Raw genomic sequence first — 27,859 nt, 5'->3', positions numbered from 1 at the left:
ACACAGATTTGTGACCTCAGGAAAATGGCAGTGGGCAGCCGCCGACAATGGTGGAGCCTCGGGTCTAGAGTAGGAGAGGGCCTGCCACCAAAAGTGGTGGCATCGTTAGGTGGGACCAAAACCAAGACTGGGAAGGAATCCAATAATACACTGACTGTCACGTTTAACATCCAATGCTGAAAGAAAGTAGAGCATATTTTGGCCTCTGAGAGGAAAGTTCTCTGGGAATCATAAAGAGTCACAGCTATAGGAAAGGATTTAGAAAATTGGAAAATTGGAGGCAAGTCTGAATTGTCTTCCTAGGTGCTCCCCAGGTTTTAGCTTAGCTGAACACCTGAGTGCCACCATGTGAGAGAAACAACTGACCAGAACAATGAAAGAGGAGAAAAAGAAAAATCCTGTTTAAATCCTGCTTGTAAACCACTACAGAATCTCAGGAATACTTCTTTAAGGTCAATATTACTATGAAAGTTAGCAAATAAAAAAAGAAATTTAGCAAGGCATGGTGGTACACACCTATAATCCCAGTTTGGGAGGCTGAGGCAGGAAGATCGCCATGAGCTTGAGACCAGCCAAGGCTACATGGTCAGTTCAAGGCCAGCCTGAATTACAGAGCCACTGTCTCCAAAAGAGGAAAAAGAGAAAAAGTTTAGCTGGCAAGAACTAGCCAGTGCCCAAAGGCAGTCATTAGACACTAGCTGCACGGCAGAGACTAAGTCACATGACAACAGTTAAGCACTGCCCTCTGAGCCAGGTCTCTTCGAGATCGGATGAGCAGAGGCAACAGGAGCTGCAAGATGCTCACCAGAAGGCTAATGCACTCCACAGGCACCCATATTCTGGCAAACAGCTCCACACACATGTGCTATTTTAATTGGAGACAACTAATTTATCAAACACCTATTTTAGAGCCAGCAAGATAGCTCAGCAGGGGCCAGGGAGATGGCTCAGTGGAATAAGCGCTTCCCTGGCAAGCGCAAGCACCTGAGTTCAATCCCTGGTTCCACAAAAAAAAAAAAAAAAAAAAAAAAAAAAAAAAAAAAAAAAAAAGATAGCTCAGCAGACTAAGTGTTTGCTTAGGCAGTGGGTTCAATCTCCAGCACTGCATGCTGTGCTGGCCCCACCTCCAGGAGTGCTGAGCCACAGAGATAGGGTGTGGTGGTGCATCCCTATAATCCTAGCGCTGGGGAGGCTAAAAACAGGAGGATCACTTAGAGTTCCAGCTAAGTAGTGAGACCCTGTAGCAAATACATAAAAAAACAACAACCCCCCCCACCACCTATTTTAAGTTTAGATATACACTATGTTAGTTAATCCCAATAACTTTATGGGCTAGGTACTCTAACATTTTTTTTTTTAAAAAAAAAAAAAAAGGACTCAAGCCTGCGTACACCATTCAGCACTATTCTGGTAATACTCAGTACAACTAATATCTCAAAGCCTGTGAGATAAGAAACTAAATTACAAAAATAAAAAGAACATGTAGTGAAACCCCCTTGAGTTACAAAAACAAGACACAGAAATATGCACCTATCTTTGCAAAAATCTCTTTCACTTTTTATGATAAAGAGTTTAGATTCAGGGTAGCATATAGTTCAGTGAGAGCACCTGCCTAGCATGCATGCAGAAGCTATGGGACTGACGGCCAGCACTGCGCATGTGTACACACACACACACACACACACACACACACACACGCATGTCTAGAATCCATGTCATTAGCTTACAAATAGCACTGGCTAGGGGTCAAAGCCTCTTAGAACTGGTAAGAAGTATGACAACAATCTTTGAGGAAGGCTTAGAACTAGGAGACCAGGAGACATCAAGGTGTCTAAGGACAAGATCTTTCCTCTCCCTCCTGCTTCCAACAGCCTGGTATACTTGGTCAAGACAGAATTTGCTACAAACATGCTACAAGCAGGCCTGAGTGAGAAACCAAGTTTCCTTTTGTTCTTTCTGCATTTTGATGAGGTCAAATTTCAGAACAATATGGAGTTCTGGGCATTAGGGCTGAGCCAGGCATGCATGAACTGAGATTTTCTCATTCTCCTTTAAGTATAGATTAAGAAGAACTAAATTACAAAAGTATATCAGGGAAAAAAAACATGATTAAGATGTAACACATGTACACACCAATTCTCTAAAACGATTATAATTAGTATATATTACAAACATATATCAATCAAAAAGTATATCAGACAAGGTTGAAAAAACTACCTAGACAGAATTCTCTCACAGCAAACAGTCAGTGACCTGGTAGATATAACTATGTTCTTTCTTAGAGTTACCACCCCATTTCTAAATATTTACTATTATGTAGAAAATGAGGACCAATGAAAAAGTCAAATGGGTTGATAGATTGTTTACATTTTGGTAGATTTTCAAATCCCCATTATATTCCTTAGTGAGAGGAAGAATTATGTTTAACTCTCTCTTTCTTTTTTTCTTTTTTGCAGTACCAGGGATTGAACTCAGGACCCTGCACTTGCCAGGCAAGTGCTTATTCTACTTAACTATCTCCTCGTGTTTAACTCTCTTGAAAGCAAAGCCTGATATAGAAAAGAGGCTCGCTAATTATTTTCTGATAAAAGCATTTATATATAAACATTTATAAGTAAATATCCTGCCCTCTGTATAATGCTACAGGGAGGAGAAAGAATGATCTTCTGGGATACCAGTCCCTAATCATTGTCTTTGGAGAGAAATGGCTCTCTGTGGCCTCACCGCCTTACAGTGTTTTTAGATACACTTTCCTCATCAGATAAAAATCTCCCAGTTTGCACTCTAGCAAAGTACCTTCCTAGAAGACAGAACACAGTACTTTGAAACACTAGCTGCCTTTCTTCAATTTCTCTACCCTGAAGTGGTCTTTACCTTCCACAGGGGAGGTTTTCAGTCTACTGCAGATATTCTGTACCCCGCCATAGTGGACATTGATCTGGGTCAATCCATCAGCGGCACGCAGTTCCATGAGTTTCCTCAACTCCATTAATGTGAAGCCATAGTCCCCATCGAGGCTCTCAGGTGTAGAGTTGGCGGGCAAAGAATGTCCTGTCGGGTTCGTCATGTTGCCTGTGGTCCCCAGCCCCTCAACCAGAGAAGATGAGGCGTCTCCCCTCAACTGACCAATGTCTCTTGTTTTCTGGTCCCCGCCTTTTCCTGCTTCTTGCTTCTCTGAGGGCCCAGTTAAAAAACAGTGACAATAACTTGTCAGGGTCGCAACGCCAGCCTTGAGCCTTTCTTCTGTACAAGGCCTGTCAGTGAGAAGAGGAAGAAGATGGGGGAACCAAGTAGAAGACGGACTTCGTGTCACGAGGTTTGGTGTCCCCTGGGTGGTGATGGAAACGGTTGTCCAAGACAGGTAGGTTCCTAGCTTAGGCTCACTTGTCCAGATGGAGGTATAAACAGGGTGCGCATGTTACAGGGAAACGACCTTGACCTTAGTGACAACTAGCAACTGTGGTGGTAGATCAGCAGCAGGAGGAGGAAGAGGAGGACTCCTTAGATATCGATGACAGCTGGATCTCTGGAATAAAGATTCAAAGATAGACAAAAATAAACAAAGTGGCCATGAAGATCCTGGAACTGCAAAGACAAAAGGTACTCCCATTCTAGCACAAGAGTTTAGGTGACAGTTGATGTCTCAGTTTAACTGACAGCTGAGTGAACTGACTCATGAGACGCCCTTTCTTCCTGGGAGGCCCTGGGAAGCCTGTACATTGCAGTATAGAGAAGTTATTTCAGTTACACCCAGTATTCTGGTCTCACTTCTCCCAAACCAACCCACACAAACCTCACAACTTTAGGAACTTGGAAGTAAAGGGTTATAACCTCTAACAGTTCTACTATGCGTTCTCTCTCTCTGTCTCTCTCTCTGTCTCTCTCTCTGTCTCTCTCTCTGTCTCTCTCTCTGTCTCTCTCTCTGTCTCTCTCTCTGTCTCTGGAGTATTTGAGGAAGAATCCTTTAGTCTGACTTTACCTGCAAAAGGTGAGAAGAGGCAGAAAAAGAAGTCAAGATCCAAGTGGTCTGGAAGGTGGCCTACCGGCCACTCTCTCCCACATTCCACATGTGTCCCTACTTCCACTGCAGACATTTACACACCAGGAAGACACTGTGATCAAAGATGCCCAAATCCTTCCTCCCCTAGAACTTTTAGCCTTGAGCTGTATAAAAATTCAGCAGGATGTGGCAGCTGTTAACCAATCGGGCAGCAAACTTTAGTCCTAAGGCACTCCCCCCACCCCCAGGCTTTGAAAAGAGAGAATAAAGTCCTCTGGTAGTTTATCAAACGGTACGGAATCATTTGTTATGAAGGGAGCAAAAGAACCTCTGAGGAGGAAAGATAGTGACTCTGAAGTGTAGGAGTGTGAGCACTTCTCAATGTGGGAGGGATAAGACGGCTATCAGTTCAGCTAGAGCAGGGGCCCCAGCAAGTCATTAGGAGAGACAAGTTAGTCCACATGTGAGGGACACCAGGGTTTCACTTTAGCACAGTGGCTGCCTCAGAGGGGGTGAACATTTCCTCCTCAGCCAAATGTCACCTGTCATATTGGCTGGGGAAGGTGGGGGGCAGGTGTGTGTGAGGATATGGAGGCTGAAAGTGGGAATAAGTCTGACCCTGCTTCTGACGGGCTGGCTACATGTTACATGGGAGCTACTGCCATGAAAAGGGACTCTGCGCCATCCCAAAGTGAAGGGGCTCTACCTGAGCACAATATTGGGAGTCTGTGGGGCCTAGTTCTGGTTCAACAGCTCCCACTGACTAGACTTGAGTTTAGTTACCAGATGGTGGCAAGGAACTCTGGTCAGACTGTTTAATTAGCAGACTGCTAATCTTGCTTCCAGAAAGTGAACAAAGAGGCAAGGGATTCTTCAGATAAGGACTTGATTCTCTTATGAATTACTTTCACCAAAATCCTATGTAGACAAAGTGTGCAGATTTCAACTAGTACTACTCCCTGATTAGATTGATCTTTTGGGGATGATGATTGTTATCCCCCTTCCTCTCCCAAGGTGACCCTGTCACCCCTCCTATGATAGATGTCTAACACTCCCCTGACTTACAAAAAATTAAGCAAGGAGGGTTGCATCTGTTTGTTTGTTTTTGAATATCCCTGGGGAACAGATATGTAAAGAACCTGAGGCATTGAGTCAAACCCCACTTAGATTGGCATATGAATGGTGGTATAGTTGTCTCTCCTGACCAACAAGCAGGTGGAAAAAACAGAAGACAATAAAGCATTTTTTGAGAGAGAAAGGGAGAGATCATATTCACGTAACTTCCATTACAGAATGTTGCTATAACCATTGTTTTTTTTTTTTTGTTGTTGTTGTTGTTGTTTTACAGTGCAAGGGATTGAACTTGGGACCTTATGCTTGCCAGGTATGCCACTGAACTATCTCCCCAGCCCTAATCATTCTATTTTATTGTTAGTTATTGTTGTTAATTCCTTACTGTGCCTGCTATATAACTTAAACTTTACCATAGTTGTGTGTGTTTAGGAAAACAGCCTCTACAGGGTTCTGTACTACCCAGATACATCTCTCAGTGTGTCACTGTGGATCAGGGTGAACTACCGTACCAAGGATTTTCTCTTCAGTTTAGCTCTTCCTCCAAGCCTGGAAGGAGTGGAAGAGGCTATGGCAGTGAGCTATCATCTTGGCCCTTAAACAGAACTCCCTTGGCTTGCGAGAATCCTCTTTAATGGATGGTGGGGACCATGCTGACAGAGTGATACTAGGAATTAGAAGATGTTGCCTTTGTGGCCCTCACTACATTGCTTGCAACATGAAGACAGGGAGTTTTACCTGTCTCATTCATTCCTTTCTCCCAGTGCCCAGAACAGAACCTACCCACGGTGGGCATTCATTTGATATTTGTGGTGGCTGTTGAATGACTAGTAGCAGACCCAGAACCAGAAAGACCATCTTCCCACTCATCCTTTAGGTGTATCACTTAGCATTCTTCACACTTGATCTTAGCCAAATGGCCAAGAAGCAATACTTAGCCTTAAGACCAATTCTCTTCACCTTTCATTGGGAGGACAATCACCTGTACCTTTTCACATCATCCTAAGGAAGAACTAATGGAATGATATTATAGATTTAAAAACAGTGTTGCAAAATCCTGGAAAGGTGCAGTGTCCAATCACTTGAGGGTACTCAAGTGACAGAAGAAAGCTGAATTTAATGTATTTGGTTGTTACAGGGTCTCACTGCGCAGCTCGGACTCACAGTGATCCTCCCGCTTTCAGCCTCCCCAATGCTGGGATTATAGGCCTGCACCACCACGCCTGGTCTTAGTGGCTGGCTCAGCATGCCCAGGGGTTGGGCCGGTGCAGAATGCGGTACCAAGGATCAAAGCCTGGTCCCTGCATTTGCCTAAATGGGCGCTTAGTCCACTGAGTTATCTTACTGGCCCTGAATAAGCTTTTGTTAGTTATCTAATCCTCTAAGCATAAAGGCTGTAAGATCCTTGCACCTTTCCCATCTTTCCTTGCCAGGGTTCCCCTGACCTCTCCAAAAAAAAAAAAAAAAAAAGGAAAGCTAAGGCAGCTTCCTTAACAGTAAACACTGTGCTGGGCTTGGTGGTACACAGCCTATAATCCCAGCACTCTGAAGCAGGAGGATCACAACCTTGAGCCCAGTCTCAGGAATTTAGCAACTTAATAATATCCTGTCTCAAATAATAGTAATAATAATAATGATAATTAAAGGGCTGGGAATGTAGTTCAGCAGAGGCCCTGGGTTCAATTCCTTGATACTACAAAAAACCTCTGTCATTAGCTAGGTTATGACCACTGCTAATAATTACTAGCTTATGTGGTCCTGAGTCTCTGGAAAATAAGAATCGACAGTCTTTTTCCAAATTCCTTGCTTTGAACCTCTCCTCTGGGTCCCAAAGAGGAGAGACTCTCCCACTCACATAGGCAATTAATGGATAACAACCCACAAGGTTAGAACACAGACTACAGAGCACATGTGGAAAACAGGAAGAAGGTTTGCTACTCCAGGTTGACGTACAGGCACAAGCACCCAGCCGTAAGCACTCAAAGGGCAGCACACGGTTGGAGCTAGGTTCAAAGTAAGGTCACTACCGACATCAGCAGGCATGTCAGGGTGCCCGTACTTCTCCTAAGCTCTGCAGGATATGAGCTCTTTGCAATTTGCCCAGCCCCTAACCCTGTGGAAGTGGTCACTACTGTGGCCTGCGAGGTGCTACGCTGTCAGGCCAGGGTTGGTCGTGCATGAGGTATTCTGGGTAAGATATATTTTTGCACTCTGTTTCCAGTATTTTGCCTTCCCAGGGGACAACAGGATAGAAGGCCAAACTGTCTCATTCCTTTTTCTTGAAGCAAGAAATCATACCACTTTACATGATCAACAGAAAAGAATTCTTATTTGTTTCCCTCCTCCAGCCTTCTAAACATCCATTCTAGGGGCCGAGGAGATGGCTCAGTAGAATAGCACTTCCCTGGCAAGCGCAAGGGCCTTAGTTCAATCCCTGGTTCCATAAAAATAAATAAATAAATAAATACCCATTCTATAAGATGTGAAACACTTCCATGTCCATTCTGCAACGCGGGAGCTATGATCAGCACCTCACAGGGAAGACAGCGAGGGCTAAGGAGAGAATGAGCAGAGTGCTGGAAAGTCAGGGCTTTGGGCACACTGGTGCTTTATTTTATTTTATTCTAGTTTTTGAGATAGAGTTTCACTAAGTGCCAGGCTGACCTCGAACTTCTGATCCTCCTGCCTCAACCTCCTCAGTGCTGGATTACAGTTAGGTCCCACTAGGCCCAGTTTCCACTTGTGCTTTTTGTTACACATCACTCTCTCATTTTCTGACAAACACCTTCAGGGCCTTTAAAATGCAAACATCTCTAGGATGTAGAGAACACTGATTCTTCTTGGAGAAAAGGTCTCCCTTTTCCCTTTCTTTTCCACAATAGATTAACTGACATCCAGGCAACCAGGTCAAATGGACCCCATCCTGCTTCCGCATGTTTCCACACACACTTGAGAAGTGCCAGGCTCCGTGCAGCCTGGCAGGCCAACCTGCAGCAGGCTCACCAGCAAGTTCCTGGAACAAGGAGTTGCTGCAGTCAGAGCCCTTATCCCCTAGGCCATCAAGCCAGCAGAAGAAATCTGGTGAGGCCCACGAGAAAAGCAGGCATGGAAAAGGGGAGGAGACATGGACCCCCAGACAGACCTGCCTGGACGGTAAGCTGCTCTGGGCCACATTGACCTCTAGCTGCAGGAGGGGCTGCCTGGGGGCACAGGCTTCTGTGCCCTGCCCTGCCCTGCCTTTCTCACTGGACTGAGAACCGCTCTGCTTAGGGGTGACTTGGTAGCACTTGGGGACACGCTTGTGACATCATCACTGCTGGGCAGGACACAGCGGGTGAAGAAGGGGAGCCCTTGAAGGAGGAGAGCAGTCCCGTATACAATGCACCAAAGCAAAGTCTGAAAGTGGCTGCGGGGACAACACCAGTTGCCTTTTCTCTAACCCAGAGTCTCTTCCCAAGTGGGTGTTACTGCCCTGATTCAGGGCCAGGGTAGAAGAGGTACAAAGGGAGAAAAGCAATATTTCTAGGGCATTTACAACAGGTCAGGTGCCCTTTTAGCCACTTTAGGTGCAGATGAGCAACTAAACATACATATAACACTAATAGAAATATTAGATAGTGCTTAGCAGAGTAGTTGGTTGGTTGATACACAGTAGCTACTGTCATTGTTAACATACCATATCTCAATCCTCATCAATCCTATGAAAAGAACCAACTGCCCACAAGGAATGTAGTCATTATGGAATGTAAACATGTACTAATAGAAAATAAAAACGGAAATAAAAGGACATCTTCACTTTATAGTACACACAGATTCAGAGAACCAAGATCTACGTCCTAGTCTAAATCCAAAGTCATTTCCTCAACTCTAAGACCAGTGCTACATGCCTTGCAATATCAGGTCTTCATGATCCTGAAGCAGGTGGATCTCAAGTTCGAAGCCAAACAGGGTAACTTAGCAGACTTTATCTTGAAATATAAATAAAGAGCTGGGGATGTAGCTCAAAGACAAGAGTGCCCCTGAGTCCAATTCCCACCAGCAGAAGGGAGGGGGGGGTGGCCAGATAGCTCAGCAGACTAAAGCACCTGCTTAGGCAGAGCGCAACAGTCGGGGTTCGATCTCCAGCATGCTGTGCCAGCCCTGCTCCCAAGGTACACGAGCTGGCAATTGAGACTGGGCAATCACCTGGGCGTAGTGGCGTGCACCTATAATCCCAGCTCCCAAGGATGAAAACAGGAGGATCACTATGAGTCTTATCTGTGTAGTGAGATCCTATAGACCCTGTACTAAAATATATTTTTTTTAAAAAGGGAGGGGGGATGTAAGAAAATGGAAAGAAGGCTATGGATTTACTACCTAACTTCTGATGAAAAGGCCTATATGAGCCTATCAGTTCTTCCTTCTTGATCTCTAAAATGCTCTGAGATAAACACCTCTTTTGACTTCCTGGCAAATGCAGGGGATAGAGACAATTCCTGATCGTCCTCTCCCCTTTCTTCTGCACCACCAGCCCTGAGCAGAATGTACTGGGCTCTGGGCATGCAGTTTGAAGCATGTGCACTCCCCACCTGCCAAGACCCCAGGGTAGGGACATGGGTGTCCTCTGCATACATCCTCACCAGCTCATACGCGTGGCCTGCAATCCCTGGTGATCTGGGAGGGGCCCAGAGACTCTGCTGGGGCTCATGCCTGTGCAGCACCTGGAGCTCCTTAAGTTTTCTCCTCAGGCATTCTGATGTTTCCCGAAGGGCTATGCCCTGTCAAGAAGGCTAGCAAGCACCTGGCCATGGCAGCCGCCTACCTGAAACATCCCAGCCCAGCCCTTCCTTCCACATACATTGAAGCCTACATGGAGGTTGCTCTGCAGGCCCCTGATTTCCACCACTAAGATTCCAACCCACCTTGGCCAACTTCTGCCACTCAGGCCTCACAGTCACTGTCACTGTGGCCCTGGGTTCCCCCTACCTGCCTACGCCTGCCCTGCCCTGATGGCTGCTGCTCTGCAGACCGGAGCTGAACACACACCCATGTCAGGAAGCCAAACGAGGGCTGGCACTCACCAAGGAATGGCTCTCTGGGGCCTGCTCCAGGACCCAATGCCACGCTGTCCCTTAGCGCTGAGCTTTCCTCGGTGGGGGTTCCCTCCTTTCTGAGGGAAAATGCTGATTCCTGGTTAGGTGGTGTCATGTCCGAGGCTCCCACACCCCTTCTCCCCCTTTCTCAAATTGCCTAGCCTGAGAGTATCTACTTCAGCTGGGCAGCAGAAATGAGGACTAGAATCAGAGCCACTACCTGGAGATAATGTACAACCTTTGACCCCTGGGTCTTAGGCTTCCAGAACTCATCCCTCTTGAAACTTCAAGTAAGTCTACACATATACTGGACCCCAGCATCTACTCCTGGCTGGATCTCCCAAAGAAATTTTCATACAGGATTTGAAAGGAACAAAATGCAAGGATGCTCACTTATTTGTGGATCCACTCACCCAGTGACAGCTAAAATATACGAGTTACAATAGCATGGATTGTCACCCAACAGCAACACAGAAGTACACACAGCAATCTTGGTCATCTTAAAAACACAGTGCCTGGCAGAAGAAAAAAAGATGATTTCACAGCTTTTTACAGAAATTAAAAAAACACATGCATGTAAGAGAATGTACAACCCGTGCATCTAAAGGACTTAAGAATTATACTTAAAGAGATCTCAGCACATTAGGGTGATGCTCATGGGCAGACGAGGAAATAAAAACAAGATACGGGGGAAAGAATGGGCAGAGGGGAACATCTCACTGATCAATAAGTCCGCTGGATGAGGGACTCACTCCTCTGTACTTGAGGTCCAAAAGTATAAAGATAGAACACAGTGTGATACTAAAGGCCTCTCAGCCTTAGCATGTCTGTGTGTCCAGGGTATGCTGAGATCACGGGGCAAAAGGAAGAGTTCTGGGAGAGGCCCCCAGAAGACAGGAGAAGTTAGGGTCCCCGATAGCACAAGCTTTCTTCAAACAGTGATACCAAGAGGTGCACCGTGGTTGACAGCCGCCTCCTGACCATCCGGCCTGCATGAGCCACCCCAGGCCCCAGATGAAGGCAGGAAGCACCACGGCATGGGTAGGGAATCAGTGCGTGGGAACCAGCCCAAAGAGGGCAATGTCACCCGCTTGCTCTGTCACCCTCTTGATCTACCCTAGTATAGCATCAACATTATCAAGATGAGAAAAGGTAGTCCCTGGGGCCCAGAGCCATGGGGAAGGTTTCCAGATAACCTGGGTGACACCAGCCCAGGTCAACTCTGTATCCTCCTGAGCTGTGTCAGTGGGGGTTTGTTCACAGCAAACTCAAAGTCAAAATAACATAGAGGATGAAAAGCAAGGATAATCTTCTGTGGCTAAGGAGGGCAGGAGCTGGTGTCAGCAGGCAGGGCCAGTGCCACCTATAAGGTCTGTGTTCAGTGAAGAAGGGCTGACAACCTCCCCACACTTCCCCCCGGACCATGAAAAGTGTATGGGGTAAGGGTTCACTAGTGCATCCGCTGCTCCCTCGGAACTGGGACAGGAAGCTACTAGCCAAGCCAGGACGCAGGCCGGGGCAGGACAGTCAAGTGTGTGGTCTGTGACCTCTCTTCAACAATACGGAGTGCCTTTCTTGGGGCTGCTGTGGCTTTTCCTTATTTTGGTTCCAAGGAAACAAAGGGCTTTTTTAGCAGCTGGATTGGATCTGGTTTATTTTTAGAAACAAATCTCAGCAGAATCTTGTCATGCTCTTGGAGGGAGAGGAGGGTCAGTCCCCTTCGGCCATGGGAGTCAGGAGCTGGGTGCTCCCAGGCCTCGAGTTCTGGTGGATCTCGGGTGAGGGGAAAGCTGCCTGGCTCCCACTGAGGAGCACCATGCCCAAGGGCCTGGCAGAATGCAAAGCAAGGGGACATCCCTGTGTGCCCTATACACTTGCCATGGTGTCACAGTGCCCATCACACCTGGCCAACCCTCCCATTCCTCCGCTCTCTACTCCTTGATAATCTCATCTGCAAAGAGAACAGAGGACTCCCATTTCTCTTTTGCCTAATCCAGCCTTCCCTTAACCTAATTCCTGAAAACTGAACAAAAGAGCAAGGGCTCCATGCTGAAAAGATGGTGTTTATTAAGAAACAGAATGGCAGGCATGGTGGTAGACATCTATAATCCCAGCACTGTAGGAGGCTGAGACAGGAGGATCACAAGTTGAAGTCTACCTTGGGAAAGTTAGCAACTTAACAAGGCCTTGCCTGAAAACAAAAAATGAAAAGGGCTTGGATATAGTTCAGTGCAAAAGCCCTAGGGTCAATCCCTTGTACTGCAAAATTCAATCAAATAATAAAAATTAAAAGAACAGGGCCAGAAGATAGCTCAGCATAATAAGTGTCTGCTTAGGTAAGCACTGGGACCGGGGTTGAGCTGTTGACCAAAACTAGGCATGGTGGCATGTGCCTGCGGTAATCCCACCGCTGGGGAGGCTGAAAACAGGAGGATCACTACGAGTCCCACCTGTGTGGTGAGATCCTGTACCAAATACACAAAAACACACAAAAATTAAAATTAAAAGAACAAATGCAGTCAGAGGTACTCCTGAGTCACTTGTCATCTCTCTGTCCTGTTTCGCTTTTCCTCACGCACACATGGCGCAGACTGGAGCCACCAGGTCAGGCCAGGGCTGTGGAGAGTAGTAGACACGTCACATGCCCTTTGCACTCAATGCTTTGCTCGTGCAAACCTGTTGCCTCTTCCTAGGTTCTGATTCAAGAGGCCCAGGTTTGGCCCGGAAATGTGCATTTCTAACAAGTTCCTCAACAAACTGAGGATGAGGCTGGTCCAGGGCCCACACTTTGAAGCCATCCACCTCGGGAGACTCCACCACCCCTACCATGTCCCAGGGCTTTGGCAGCCCAAATGTGGTCTGACAGATCCTCAGCTCCACACTGAAGGAAGGCCCTGTAGCTTCGCTGCTGTGACTGGCTCTCTTTTTCCTCCTCCAGGCCTCTCGGGATGGTAATCTTTGCTTCCCTTGCTTCAGGGTGGCCCCTTCTGAAAAGCCCCAAGAGCTCCCTACCCGAGGAGGTCACCTCTTAGAAGTCATAGAAGCAACAGACTTGGAGAGAGAGAGGGAAGCACAGGTTTTTTCAAAAATTGAAAACCAGCTTGCTCCTGAGGTTGAGGGCCACCAGTCCCCTCTGGGTTCCGCTAGGCCCCTCCCACTCCTGTTTTCCGTTGCCAGGGGAGATGAGGAGTGCTGGGAGGACACAGGTGGGGCAGGAAGGAAGCACAGCCACCTCTCACTGCAGCTCCCAGTACCACGCCCCACGACCTGCCCCCCACATCTAGAGGCAGCTGCCGCTCCTGCAGAAAGGCCAGGCCACCACCGGGGTGACACCTCCAAGGGAGCCTGCCCACGGCTCCCAGACCACAGCGGACGGGCTGGAGGAGCCAGCAGCTGCTGTTTTCCAGGCCGGTTGACAGGCTGTTATAAACACTCGTTTTTCGGTTGCTATGGCAAAGTGAGTGCAGCCTGGCTGCGGTGAAGCTATTTATGTGCCTGCAATGGCAGAGTGGTCTGTTTTTTATTATTTTACTTTTAAAGTTTCCCTTTCCCATCCCCCTAAAACAGCTTTCCAAAAAGGGTGGGGGTTGTGAGGGGGAGCCACCACAACTTTCTCAGGAACAAAGTCTATAGGCAGAAAATAGAGCGGGCACCTTGAGCCCAGCAGGAGACAGAAGTGAGGACTCCGTGAGCCCCTTCAGAGGAGGGGATGTGCCGCCTCGGGCCACCTGTGTGCCCTGCAGCCAGCTGAAGCTGAGGCTCCATCCCAGTCCTGGCTGAGAAAGGCCACTGCTCAGCCTCTCATCACCTCTCCTGACAGAGGACTGAGACAGTTCTCTTGTCTTCTTCCTCCAGTCCACAGCATTTCTTACTGTCCCCTGTCCCCCCAAGGCTGCACTTAGGATGAAGACACCAATGATCCCTCCAGGGTTCCACGACAGGAGCCTCAAAGCTGCCACCTGTCCCATGGGCCACCTGACATGGAGCCTGGAGATGTGCAAGCAACAAGCTCTCGAGATGCCTCCACAGAGACACAGTCCTTCCCTTGCCCTGAGAACGCCCCCCTAACTCTCACTCTTAGGGGAGCCCTGGGGGGAGGGCTCTTCCTGCACTTGAGAATGCATCTGAGGTCACAGGAAGGAGTCACAGGAAGGATGGTGGGCACCTTGTGAGCAGGCATTCAAGGCTCCGATGGTGCGGGATGATTACAGGCCAGGTTGACTCCTCCTCAGGCCCTTCTGTTTCCAGGGCACCTTCTGTCTCCACGGTGATCTGGATGGGGCCACCAGGGCCCTCTGCCTTGTCTACTCTTCCAACAAAAAATAAAATAACCAGCAAGATAAATAAATGGGCTGTAGGTCCTAGGAAGCTCAGGAGGGGTGCATCCCAGACCAGGGTATAAACACACAAAGCTGAACTCCAATGTGAACTGACTTGTATAAATATGCTATGGATTGCTAATCACTTAATAGCATCTATGAAAGTCACCTTCCAGTAACAGCTGGTCAGAGCACAAAAGATGCTGCAGGATTTTGTCATTCCACTTTCCCCACCTCATTTGAGCTCCTTTCTGATTATACATTTATTAGGAGGACGAAGACCTCCCACTGCTGATGGGCATAATGATCAGATAAAAATAAGGTTAGGGTAGTGTTAAAAGGAACACATTCCCATAGTCTGTCCCAACTTAGTCTGTTCCATCTTATAAATGAGTGCCTCCCAGATGCCGCCATGGCTCACACTGCATCAAGCCCCAGAGGGAAGAGAGAGGGAAGGAGAGGGCAAGGAGGCTGAGGACCCCAGGAGGGAAAAACCCTTCTCCTGCTCCAAGACAGGTCAAAGTCCTAACTGACAGTGCCAGTTAGTGGATGGAGTCTTGTTGGAAAAAAATCAACTTGGAACAGTTATCAGGGTTGGCAGCACCTTGAGGTCAAAAGAGCAGAGCAGGCGACATTTCTAAGCCTGTCAAATCCACTGTCATTAGCATCCGAGGGCCTGTAGGGTAAAAGGGGAGAGAAGAGGAGGTGAAGGAAGGATCCAGGAGGAAGAGGAATTGTCCTGGACAGATGGGAGCGGGCTGGTCAAGGGGCACCAACTACCAACAAGGTTCCAGATAACCAGAGCGACTCTTCTAGGGCTAAGGGTCTCTTCTAGGGCTAAGGGCATTAACTCTGCTGAGAGGCCATTACTTGGGAAAGTGTAGAAACACAGAGCTGTAGGCATGTCTCAAAATCCCAAGGTAGAGCTATAAAGAACATTATTCAAAGGGCTCAGATCCGTGGAGACCGACACAGGGCCCATTGTTGGAAGAGACAAAGAGCAGGCGAAGAGGTGACTCAGCCTCAGCTGGTCACTGGAGATGGAAGTCTCTGGAGAGACAGCCAAGGAATTGCGCATTTTTCTTTCAAGTGAGCAGAAAGACTGTATCGCCTCTAGAACCCACTCTCAGCCCAGGGCCTGGCTCACCATGTGGAATTAATGAATGAATCATCCTTTCTGCTCCACTGTGTTTTGTTTCCAAGGGGGAACCACTCTCCTGAGAGAAGCCTTACTGAGAGTTCCAGCACAGCACCCCTTCAGCACTTGCCCTGCCTCCTCTGCCCTCGGGGCCCTGATGGCCAGCCTGCGGTCCTTCTGTCTGTTCTTCAGAGCAGAGTTGCTAGCATGGGGCGTGGGGAAAGGGGTTCAGCCTTCACTGCCAGGATTATCCACCCTCCCAGCGACAAAGGAAACAACCCACTTCACTGAACTCCCACACACGGCATTCTGAACAGCACCACAACACCTCCAAGGAAAGACTTGGGGGAGACAGCAGGGCAACAGTGATGGTAGGGACATCTGTAGGGAGTAAATTATTGTCTCTCTGAAATGCTGAGTCGTAAGGAATCATGAGAAAAACACCTAGTACCAGTCTTCCCACCTCCTCAGTTTTTGTGTTGGTTTTTTTTTTTTTTTTTTTTTTCCCCTCTACCTCACTCCCAAGCCTCTGGCTTAATCCTTTCCTACCTAGGTATGACCCATCCTGAGACAAAATCTGCCCATTTCAAGATCTCAGTCTAGGGGCTGGGGAGATGGCTCAGTAGAATAAGCGCTTCCCTAGCAAGCACAAGGGCCTGAGTTCAATCCCCAGTTCCGAAAAAACAAAAAACTCAGTCTTCTGTCTTTCCACATTCCCAGAGTCAACCTAATAAGATATAACTCACCTTACCTGGACAGTGTCAGAATCTAAGCAGCCCTGTACAATTCTGCACTGGTTCAAGCAGTGGAAGGAGCAGAGATACTGCCAGGAGGAAGTGCGGCACTGGTGGGCCGTCCCAGCTGGCACCTACACGGGGCCAATCCGTCCCTGCAGTCGTGGACGATGGTCCAGACACACTGTGTATGACCACTCTGCATTCTCCCGAATCCATCTGGAGTTTGCCTGGCTAAGTCAAATATTTATACAGCATCTAACGATGGTTAAAGCCAACTGCTATCACTAAGGATTCAGAAATGAGGAGCCCTAACAGAGATGAGGGAACGGGAAGAATACAAAAACATTCTTAGGGATTACAAAAGCCGAGCGCCCAATCTAGCAGAAATGGGGGCATGACCTCTAGGAGGAAGATGCCAGGAGACCAGGCAGCACAGGCGGCAGCCCTGTAATCAGACTCCTTTCCATGTCCACACAGAAGCCCAAAATCTACGCTCTGAAGACGATAAAATGGTCCTCCACAAGCACAAGCTCTGAGATGGCTCCGTTGTTCCTGTTCTGCTCAACTCTGAGCCCACAGGACCTAGGTAAGGGACACACGTGCAAAGGAAACAATCTAACTCGTTGTGGCAGGCCACCTTCTATCTTCCCACCACTGTGCAGGGATTTGCAGAAGGACCAGTGGAGGGACAGTAACAGCATCCTTCCAGGGCACCATCAAGTTTCCATTTCATCTAACACTACTTGCCTAAAGTCTGCCCCGGCATAAGCCAGCCATGGCCAGCTTCATCATTTCTCCAGCCTCACACACCCTGGCCAGCTGGTCCAAATTAGCAAGGTCTCCAGCACCAGAGAACAACCTTCAGCATGGGGGAGGGCTGCCCTTCCTCCAGGGACTTGGGCACTGAGCCCTCTCTTCGAACAGCCAGACCCAAAGAGAAGCCGAGGACATGCTGGCCAGCCCTCTCCCTGTACTGTTCCACAGCAGTTGAGATTGAGGGCTCTCCTTCATGGGGGGCAGCCCAGGACGGGCAGCGAGGCCATGGAAACTTTGCCGTCTAAGGCTGAGGAATTCTTCCACTGGGCTCCTGCAGTTAATCATCGCTGCTCCCTGGGTTCCCAATTTGGGGCTTTAAAAGGTAGCACCACAGTGAGAAAGACAAACATGTCAGGGAGAAGAACAAGAAAAAAAGTAGGTGGTGTTGGCGAAGCGATAGCCACCTCCAGAGCAGTCTTCGGAGCAACTGACAGTGAGAAGGGGAAGAACAAGCACAGACACACGGGAGTCCCTGTCCAGATTCCCACAGGTCCTGCCCATACCCTCTCCAGACTGCAGGGAGCACTCTCCATGACAACCTATTTGTGAAAGGGTTACTTAGGGGTTAGGGTGCTTTTCAAAACTTTCTGCAAAAGGACAAAACAGCAGATTTGAAAAATCAATGGATCCTGTTCCCCTTTGGGGAGAAAAGTTATATCCAAATGTGACAGGGCATGCCTGTAATCCCAGGGGAGGCTGAAGCAGGAGGATCACAAATTCAGGGCCAGTCACAAGTTTAGCACTCAAAAAGTGTGTGTGTGTGTGTGTGTGTGTGTGTGTGCGTGTGTGATGCGTGCACAGATGAGGCCTAGTGTAAGACCCTGGGTTCAAACCCCAGGACAAGGAGAAAAAGTGCCAGAGAACTCAGGCTCTGGTATACTGACTTCCAGGCTTCCAACATGCTATAAGTGGCCAGGTTACCATGGTTCCCAAAGGACAAACAGAGGTTTGGTCTAAAAGAAGGGCAGAGGGACGCTGCCTTTTTCTTCCTAGGGGCTAGCTTCCAGAGCCAGGAAAGAAGGGGGTGATGGCCAAATGAGGAGAAGGTTACAGAGCCAGGGAGAGACACAGGGAGCCTCGATACCTCCCGCTCTTCCCGCACAACTGGGAGGAGAGCGTGTTTCCAGAGCCACAGTGTAAGACCTGATTTAGGCAAGAGTCACCTAGGGAGTTAACAAGAAAAGGAGTGCCCTGGTCCATACGGAGAGCCCACCAACTCAACGTAGAGGGAGGGCATGCAAAAGCCAAGAGCGAGCTGTGCTTTGGGAAAGCTAAAGGCCTCCAAAGCCAGTGGTCTTCCCCCGCCACACACAACAGGCAGATGAGGGCAGTATCCCCAGAAATGATGAGTGGAGGCACTGTCCCCCAGAATGGAGGTCTGCCCTACTGCTGACAGCTACATGGGCATCGGCACCTTCCCAAGTGCCCAGTTGCTCAGGACCTTTTCAACTCTCATTCCGAAGAAGACATCTGGGTAGGCCAGTCTAAAGCACCAAAGTGCTAACAAGTCCTCCCAGCAGGGCTGTCAGCTGAATGCTGCCACCTGGCCCAGGAATTCCCTCCACCATATCCCCTTCTGAGCCGTTGCCAAGCCTGGCTCCCACAGGGGAGGTGGCGAGGAGACAGAGCCACTGAGGACTCCACTGTCCTCAGAAGCAGCAAATGGTTTGAGCACCCTTGCACCCTGCCACCTTCTCAAAAGTAATGTGGGCCGGGGTCAGCTGACTTAACCACAACTCATTACTCTCAAACAAATTTCCTGGTCTTTTCAAGGAGCAGGCCCACCTGCTTTTGCCACCAACTACATCAAACAACTCAAATGTTCCAAACCAGTTTTGTAGGGGGCCTGTAGGGTCAATCTGATACAAACGCCTTGATTTTCTATTTCAGCAATTAGGAGCTATACACTGCGCTAGGCACAAGGCAAATAGTCGTACAGGTGAGACCAGAAAGCAGGATGGAGGAAGAGGTAAATGATGCAAAAAACCTGTATTAAGTATCAAATATAGCCACGCCTCTGGGGTCTACCCTGCAGGCCAGCGTGCGTGCGGCCATCTTGTGGTGCGAGACAGCCCACTCACAGCATGGGCTGAGCAAAGCGGAACTCTCTTGTTCTCTCTAGAGCTAGCTGCTATCTCTACAGTGGATTGTGCCCTGCGCCTGGATACCAGGGATAAAGAGGTGCTTGAAAGTCAGAGTCCACACTGTCTCTTGCTGCATGGGCCAGGAAAACATGAGCTATAATCATCTTTCTAAAATCTTTATTAAACATCCTGCCAACCCAGCACATTTCCTTTGCCTGGGCCACTAGACCTTAAGGACTATCTATCAGGGGGAAAACCAGAAGCGAGTCCAGTTTGGTCAGGAATGCACCAGAAGCAGGCCTAAAGATGCCAGATCTGCCCGCCGCTGGCCCAGCTCCTGCTTCTCCAAGGCTCTCCATGATAGGTCTTCTCAGTCCATTCTTCCTCTTCCCTTCCTTCTTTGTCATCCTCACCACCAAGGCCTCTTGCTGGAGCCTCCCTCTGCCTCTGGCCACCTTGTTCCTGTCCTTCCGGAGCAGGCTCCATCCCAGCTCAGGACACTGGTTCTTTCTTTTCACAGACTCCACCGGAATCTCAGACTTCTCCATCTATACGTGGGGAATCTGTCTGCCTGTCATTCCTTGTTAAGTCGTGTCAGCAAGACTGAGCAAAAGCAGAAAAAGGTGGCGAGAGTGAAAGAAGTCTGAGGTAAGAATTCATATTGGGGCAACGCTTTCTGTTTTCAAAGCACTCTGACATGCTATCTTTGTGGTAATCTTAAGATAGACAGGGCTGAGGGTATTATTCCTTCCACAGATTTTATAACACACAATCTTAAAGGTAATGTGACTCAGCAAGGCTGTACAACCACAGAAAGGCTGGAAGCGGCTAAGACACACTACATGCCCTAAAGTCCTCTAAAGGAAGTAGAGACAAACAGCTCCTCAGCTCCTCAGAGGACAGGAGGGCGCCTGCTTGAGAGTCAGATGACTCTAGGCCCAGCCAGGACACTGAAGCTGGGGATTCCTTCCTGCCCTGATGAGCTCAGAGGATTAAAATAGATTTCTCCTCCTTCCTCCCAGAAGTGACTGTGAGACATGTGCTTGTGTGATGTCTGCGTGTGTCACCCTCAATGGCTGTAGACACCTTCAGGGTGCGGACTGTGGTCTAGAGAGTGGGGCTGAGCAGCTCCTGCTGCGCTGAGGGGGTGTAAAAGGGAGGGCTGGGGAAGTCAGAGGAAGGGCCCTTTGGAGGGAATTCCCAGACGGGCAGTCCAAGAAGAGGGGACACACCCATGAGGGCCTGTGATTATCTGCAGTCCATACAGAATGGCAGAAGGGCTTCAAAGCCAAGCAGGAAAGTAGAAATGAGTAAGACTGCTAAAGGGAAGAAATATAAAAAAAAAAAAAAAAAAGCAAAAAATAAAAACACAAAAAACAAAAAGGGGTGGGCAGAGAGAAGCTGCTCTCAGACTCTGGACTCTAGGAAACAAGCCCCCTAGGGTGGCAAGGGGTTCCTTCTCAGGACATGAGGGCACAGGCGGTTCCTTCTCTCCAGTTAGCACCTCTGGGTGCAGGTAAGGTCATGTGCGCCCAGCACCTGCTGGGAAGGAAGCTCTGGAAGGCAGCGCTCAGACAAGCCTCTGAGCAGGCTTACAAACAGAACAGAACTCTGTGTGTGCTCCCCTCGCCACGGGGAGACGCCCCTCCAGTGACTCACTTCAAGAAACTAGGTTTCCTCTCCACGTACCTTGGAATTATGATGCACTCCAAGACGTCTGAGAAAAGAAAGGAGAGCCTTTCAGGGTGGGGCAGGAGGCTGAAGCAGGAAGAGTGAAAGCTTTTTCTTTTCTTTCTTCTTTTTTTTTGAAAGTCACCTTTTACTGAGCATTAATTCTCATGTAGGCTATGAACAAGCTGAGCCATGATTAAGCTGTTCACAGACAGGAGCAGGACGAAGCAGCCACAGGCTAGGTGTAGAGTGTGCGCTCCACCCTGGCCCTTTTTCAGTGGTACTTGTGTCGCCATTCATGTCCTTGTAAGAAAGGCAGTAGCTGAAAAGCACCTAGGCTGCCAGCAGCACAGTCAGCCCTGCAATGTTTGTTGTAACCTCTCTGAAAAGCTCTGGTATTGCCCATGGGGGAGAAAGCCTGCATCAGTATCCAGCTGGGCAGCTCCCCCACTTTCACATCCAAGAGTTTCTTCTCTTTCAATGGTACATAGGAAGCCATCTTGGACTCCTAACGTTCGCTCTGAGGACTAAAAGCTTGAGCCCATCCTGGGTAATTTGGTGACTCAGTGAGACACTTTCCCAAAAGAAACAAATACACACAAACAGTTAGGAAGGGCCAGGGAGATGGCTCAATAGCATAAGTGCTCGCCTGGCAGGCGCAAGGGCCTGAGTTCAATCCCTGGTTCCGCAAAAAAAAACCCAAAACAGCTAGGAATGTAACTCAGTGTTACATTCAGACCTCAGTACAGAAAAAAAAGAAGAAGAAGAAAGAAGAAGAAGAAGGAGGAGGAGGAGAGAGAGAGAGAGAGAGAGAGAGAGAGAGAGAGAGATACTCCAATACTCCAATGACAGAGGAACAGATCAGGCAAGAGCATGGCAGGTCCATCCCATGGAATTATTCATGGAAGGAAAGTCCAATGCATGCTATAACATGGATGAACCTGGAAAACACCACGCTAAGTGACATAAGCCAGATACAAAAGGTCCAGTACCACACATTTCACCTAACTGAAACATCTAGAATACACAATTCACTGAGATAGGAAGTAGAGAGGAGGTCATAGAAGCTGACAGAAGAGTGGGGGTTACTGGTCAATGAGGGCAAAGTCTGGGTGGATAAAAGTTCTGCGGAGGGGACGGCGGCTGCACACAGTGTGAACTAGTTGTATACTTAAAAATTCTTTAAAAGTATGAATATGTTTTGTATGTTTTATGATGATGATGATGATGACGATGATGATTATCATCGTCATCATCATCATCATCATCATCATCATCATCATCATCATCATCATTTTGGCTGTAAGAGGACTGAACCCAGGGGCACTCTACCACTGTGCTACATCCCAGCACTTGTTTGTTTTTTTTTTTTAAATAACATCTTGCTAAGCTTCCAGGGCTGGCCTTGAACTTTCGATTCTCCTGCCTTAGCCTCCCAAGTAACTGACTGAATGTGCGTGCAAATACAAGAGCAGCGCTAGTACAGACAGGTGAGGAAGGTGGAGAAGCAGACTGAGAGGGCTGAACTCAGGTCTGTGGCACCCAGCTGCTCTGCCACCAGACCCGGCTGCGAGTGGTCCTCGGGGTGAAGGCCAGCAGCACGGAGATTGCTTACTAGGAACAGGGCTATGTGTCTAGTGCTGGAAGCCCACAGAGGACCCTGAGCAAACTTCAACTGAGGGGCAGGGCCACAGGGAGGGGAAACAGAGGAGCGCTCTGAGCACCAGGCAGTGTGTTGGGGGTGGGGCGCAGGTGGTGAAGAGGCACTGTGGCTGAGGGCAGAGGGTGACAAGTCACTTTGTCAAGAAGCAGGAGAAAAATGTTAGCTTTCTTCTACTCCCGCTCCCCAAATCAGCCCAGCACCAGCTCAGAGCAGACGGACTGCAGCAGGCAGAGCTAAGGTCTCCTGGATCCAAGGTGGAGGATCCAAGGTGGAGGTCTTCGTGTGCTGAGCACCTCCTATATCATCTCTGTTGACTTCTAACAACCTTGGCACAGGTGCTACCACTCCCATTTGCAGAGAAAAAAAAAAACTAGCTCAATATGTGAGTAGGGTCTCATAATAAGCAGCAGAGGCAGAACCCAAACTTGAATTTGGCAAGGCCACTTGCTTCCCATGATACTGCCTTTGAGTCCCCTTCCAGACATTAGGGCTCATCCTCCCCATCCCCTGTTCCACTGGGGACTGAACAAGGGCCTGGGCACTGAGCTACACTTGAGCCCTTTTTTATTTGAGACAGGGCATAAATCACTAAGTGACCTAGGATGGACTTGAACCTATGATCCTCTTAACCTCAGCCTCCCAGAGAGCTGTGATTACAGCGTGGACCAGCAGGGCTGGCCACCAGGATTCTTTCTCAGGGACCAGCCAACTCTTAAAAGAATACTGCAGTGGTCAGAGGCACTGACTCTGTGACTCTGTGAATGGAGCTAGACCCAAATACAGGTCCACCATTATTCCCTGCCTGGCCTTGGGAAATTTAAGGTCTCTGACTTGCAGTTTTGGCACTGCTAAATAAAACAGGAATAGCAATAGTACATATTTCACAAATAATCCATGTAAAAGTGCACATACTACCACACAGTAAGGAGGCAAATATAACTATTGTGTTTATTACCGTGTTTCCCTGAAAATAAAATCTGAAAATAACTGGCTTTGAAAACTACAGTTAAAGGGGCCAGGGAGATGGCTCAGTGGAATAAGCACTTTCCTGGCAAGCACAAGGGCCTGAGTTCAATCCCTGGTTCGCCAAACAACAACAACAACAACAAAAAAAACCCTACAGTTAAAAATTGTCAGCCCCAATCAGCTTGTCCTTGCCTACAGAGTGGCCACAGAGCACAGAATAGTGAGGTGCAATCTTCCACATGACGCTGGCTATCCCCATGGTAACAACCATCTAGGGCTTATTTTCCTGTCTGTTCTTATTTTCAAGTACTGAATGCTATCAACCAGCTCTTTCTACCTGCTGCGTAGACAGCCACTAGGGATCTTTTCACCAGTTAGGAGGTAAAGATGAGGTGATGTTTGGCAGAGGAGAAAGAAGTGTGGATCCCAAGTGCCTAGATTGATGGTTCAGCTCCATGTCTTTAGACAAGTCCCCCACCACCAACAGGTCCCAGTCACTGATCACCGGGCATTTGATGAGCTTATTCTGTGCCAAGCATTATTTGGCTTATGTCCACAGGAAAGAACACCAAGGGGCATACTGCATTATGTTCACAATAACAGCTCCTAAACAAAAGAAGTGGGTTTTACACATTCTTCTTTCCACTATGTTTTTTGCTTTTTTTTTTTTTTTTTTTTTGGAACCAGGGATTGAACTCAGGGCCTTGGCCTTGCCAGGGAAGCGCTTATTCCACTGAGCCATCTCCCCGGCCCCTCCACCATATTCTTTCCACCACACTGTTGTAGAGCTCCAGTTTGCAAATCCTTCTACTCATGTCCATTTAATTCACTCTTCAATACATTCAAGTGCTTATTTAGGTGTGAGACCTTGTTCAGGTACAATTCACAATAGAAGCCATCATTTTTTATGCCTGTGTTGCACCAACTACCCATACACATAAGACCTGAAATTATCAAGATTAAATAATATTGTTTAATATTATTTAATATTGTTTTTTAACTGTTATATTTGCTATCATTTTCACTTGTGTTTCACTTTCTTATTCTTGTTCTTTTTAAGGCAGGATCTTGCTATGCAGCTCACGCTGTCCTTGAACTATGTAGTCAGGCTAGTCTCCAATTCACAGTGATCCTCTTGCCTCAGCCTCCTGAGTGCTGGGATTAAAGGCATGTACCACCACGCCCAGCTCACAGCTACAATTTTTATCCCTATAAATTGGCACTGTTATCTGTCCTACCCGTATTTAGATTTAGCCTTGTGTTCACCATTTCATTTCATCATCATTCCCCCTTGAATTTTAGACCTTTCTCTTAAGTAATTTTTCCTCTCCTTGAACTATTTCTTTTCTAAGTTTCATTGCAATTTGGGGGGAGAAGGTCTATTGTTGCAAACAGTTGTTTCCAAAGGGCTTTATTTTACCCACAGTTTTGAAAAGCTTTTTACTGATGATCTAACTGTGTGCTAGCAGTTATTTCCACAGCACTTTAAAGATAATAGTCCCCTATCTTGGTTTTTTTTGGTTGATATTTAATTTGATTGCGGGGGGTGGGGGTTACTGGCACGGAACCCACTGAGCTATATCCCCACTGTTTTTCCTTTTTATTCTGAGATAAGGTCTCAGTTGCCTAGGCTGGGCTCTGCCTTGGGGTCCTCTTGCCTCAGCACCACAGAGCATGGGGATCACACGTGTGTAACATCTTGCCTTGCTTGCATGTTTATTTTTGTTTTCTGTGTGCATATATGTGCAGCCAACACAAAGCATCTCTGTCTCTGTCTCTGTCTCTGTGTCTGTCTGTCTGTCTGTCTGTCTGTCTGTCTGTCTGTCTGTCTCTCCCCTACCCCCAGCCCCAAACTCTCTCATTCTCCACCTTGGGGTCTACTCTAAACTCACCCTCGCATGCTGCAGCTGCACTACGATGTGCCTAGGGGTGAATTCTCTTTTAATATCAGACGGACGTAGTCCCACGCGTGCCTGATGCTTGTATTTCATTAGTCTTTCAGCGTCACTTCTGCAAGTCTTCCGTGCTCCTACTTTCTCCATTAGTTCCTTCTAGAGCATTCATTAAATGGATGCAGGCATCTCTTTGCTCAGTTCTGGAGGTCTGCAAATTGTGACACATGGTCCCAATCTGGTTGGCTGCCTGTTTCTGTAAAGCAAGTTTTACTGCACACAACCACTCCCATTCATTTCCATATAGTCTGTGGTTGCTTTCCACAGAAACAGCGGGGTTGAGCAGTTATGACAGAGACCATATGGCTGCGAAGCCTAAAATATTTACTCTCTGGCCCTTTACAGAAGAGTCTGCCAACTTTGGCTCCACTCTCCATACCTCTTCCATTTTTTAATTTTTATTTTATCTCTTCCATCTTCTACATTTTTTGTCAAAAATATCTTCCAATTTACTAATTTTATCATTAGCTGTAATATACTATTTAATCTAGTATTAAGCTTCAAAGGGCTCCTGGGGGTTTAGCTTTGGTCTTTAACCCCCAGTACTCACCCCACAATGAGAGAATCTGAACTTTTTAAATGTCAAGCCCCCCTTCCTCTTTCTCTCGTAGCAGGCGGCAGCGGCTCCTTCTTTTGCAACTATGGCCAAGATTAAGGCTCGGGATCTTCGAGGCAAGAAGAAAGAAGAGTTGTTGAAACAGTTAGACGACCTGAAGGTGGAGCTGTCACAGCTACGCGTCGCTAAAGTGACGGGCGGTGCGGCGTCCAAGCTCTCCAAGATCCGAGTTGTTCGCAAATCCATTGCCCGTGTTCTCACTGTCATCAACCAGACCCAGAAAGAAAACCTCAGGAAATATTACAAGGGCAAGAAGTACAAGCCCCTGGACCTGCGGCCCAAGAAGACGCGAGCCATGCGCCGCCGGCTCAATAAGCATGAGGAGACGCTAAAGACCAAGAAGCAGCAGCGGAAGGAGCGGCTGTACCCTCTGCGCAAGTTTGCCGTCAAGGCTTGAGCGGCGTCACAATAAAACTCAAACTCTGGAATAAATAAATAAATAAATAAATAAATAAATAAATAAATGTCAAGCCTGGGGTGGTGGTGCATGCCTGTAATCCCAGCACTTCAGAGGCTGAGGCAGGAGAATTGCCAGGAGTTTGAGGGTAGCCTGGGCTACACAGTGAGCTCAAGGCCATTGTGAACTACAAAGCAGGAGCAGAAGACAACAATATGCATTGTATTAATTATTGAAACTGTTGGGGCCGGGGAGATGGCTCAGTGGAATAAGCGCTTCCCTAGCAAGTGCAAGGGTCTGAGTTCAATCCCCGGTTCCGCCAAAAAAAAAAAAAAAGAAAAAGAAAAAAGAAAAAAAGAAACTGTCCTACTAATTGGTTTTGAAACTGTCTCATTGCATTTTGTTTCTCAATGAAATTATTTTAAAAAGCAAAAAATAATTTTAAAAAACACAGACAATGGTTGGGATGGGTGAGGAAGGATACTTAGGTGGATGAAAGTTAATGACAATCTAGTTTGGACTCAGGTTGTGGGTTCCAATGTGTTAAGACTGTGTTAAATTAACTGGGTGGTTAAAATACATTAATAAGGGCTGGGCAGATAGCTCAGTAGAGCAAGCGCTTGCCTGGCAAGTGCAAGGTCCTGAGTTCAATCCCCAGTACAGCAATAAATAAATAAATAAAAATTTAATTAATAAATAAATAAAATACATTAATAACCTATATAACTGAAAAGAGTCAGAATGGCACAAGCTAGTGAAGAAAATGTATTATGAACCATGGCTTTAGATGTATCCAATTTTGTACATCTGAGAAATAAAGTAAAAAGGATAGCTAGACATGAGACAGAGAAAAATTTAGACAAGAAATGAGTTTCTACGTGCCAAAATTTTTAACCTACATGATGGAAGCTACCAAATGTGGCAAGTTTCTTGGATGTGAACTTTCATGGTCTAAAGTTGTCATTCAACAACACACCAGCACTTTGAGCCTCATATGCAAGCACAGCCCAGGTGACTTATCAACTTAGAGGGAACTTGTTTCAAAATGAAAAGTAAAAATAAGAAAGGGCAACCCCTCCCCCTCAGTCCTGTATGTATACAGCATCTGAACCTAGCAGCCTACAAAGAGAGAATCAAGAATTAATGAATGGAGAAAAAAAAGAAAGAAAAAAGAATTAATGAATGGGGATTCTGACCCCGGGTGGGGCGGGAGGGAGGTGGGAATGAGGCCACAGGGCAGAGGTGCTGACTGGAGCCACAAGGGGAAAGCACAGGGGAAAGCCAGCAGGAGGAAGAGGTCGCCTGGGGCTTTGGGTGGGGATGCCTATAGCAGTCATGGGTTTTACAAGGGAAGGAG

The 27,859-nt window shown here is 47.6% G+C and overlaps 3 protein-coding genes across 8 annotated transcripts in view; 1 reads left to right on the top strand and 2 right to left on the bottom strand.

Annotated features, from left to right (window-relative positions):
* LOC101586177 (ATP synthase subunit f, mitochondrial-like) overlaps positions 1 to 21,407 on the bottom strand; it is a 290,636-nt gene extending 269,229 nt beyond the window's left edge. The window contains exon 1 of the mRNA XM_004625387.2: positions 21,286 to 21,407. Within this exon, the coding sequence (XP_004625444.1) occupies positions 21,286 to 21,407 (122 nt within the window). The remainder of the gene's footprint in view (positions 1 to 21,285) is intronic.
* The window catches only part of Atp2b4 (ATPase plasma membrane Ca2+ transporting 4), a 102,657-nt gene that overhangs the window by 47,735 nt on the left and 27,063 nt on the right, over positions 1 to 27,859 (bottom strand). For 4 of the 6 annotated variants that reach the window (XM_004625384.2, XM_023708153.1, XM_023708143.1 and 1 more), the window contains exon 2: positions 2,875 to 3,526. In XM_004625384.2, the coding sequence (XP_004625441.1) occupies positions 2,875 to 3,067 (193 nt within the window). In that variant the 5' untranslated portion in view covers positions 3,068 to 3,526. Of the gene's footprint in view, positions 1 to 2,874; positions 3,527 to 27,859 lie in introns of those variants that run through there. The other 2 variants (XM_004625386.1, XM_012512962.1) reach the window with 2 other exon arrangements.
* On the top strand, positions 26,122 to 26,530 carry LOC101582633 (60S ribosomal protein L35). The gene has a single exon (XM_012513203.2). The coding sequence runs from the start codon at positions 26,131 to 26,133 to the stop codon at positions 26,500 to 26,502; it is 372 nt and encodes a 123-aa protein (XP_012368657.1). The 5' UTR covers positions 26,122 to 26,130; the 3' UTR covers positions 26,503 to 26,530.

Source organism: Octodon degus, unplaced genomic scaffold (genome assembly GCF_000260255.1).
Source record: "Octodon degus isolate 3935 unplaced genomic scaffold, OctDeg1.0 scaffold00009, whole genome shotgun sequence".
Lineage (NCBI taxonomy): Eukaryota > Metazoa > Chordata > Mammalia > Rodentia > Octodontidae > Octodon > Octodon degus.
This window is presented reverse-complemented; position numbering and strand designations above follow the sequence as displayed.

Coding starts and splice junctions, on each gene's coding strand:
- LOC101582633 (XM_012513203.2), top strand. CDS start 26,131: ATGGCCAAGATTAAGGCTCGGGATCTTCGAGGCAAGAAGAAAGAAGAG.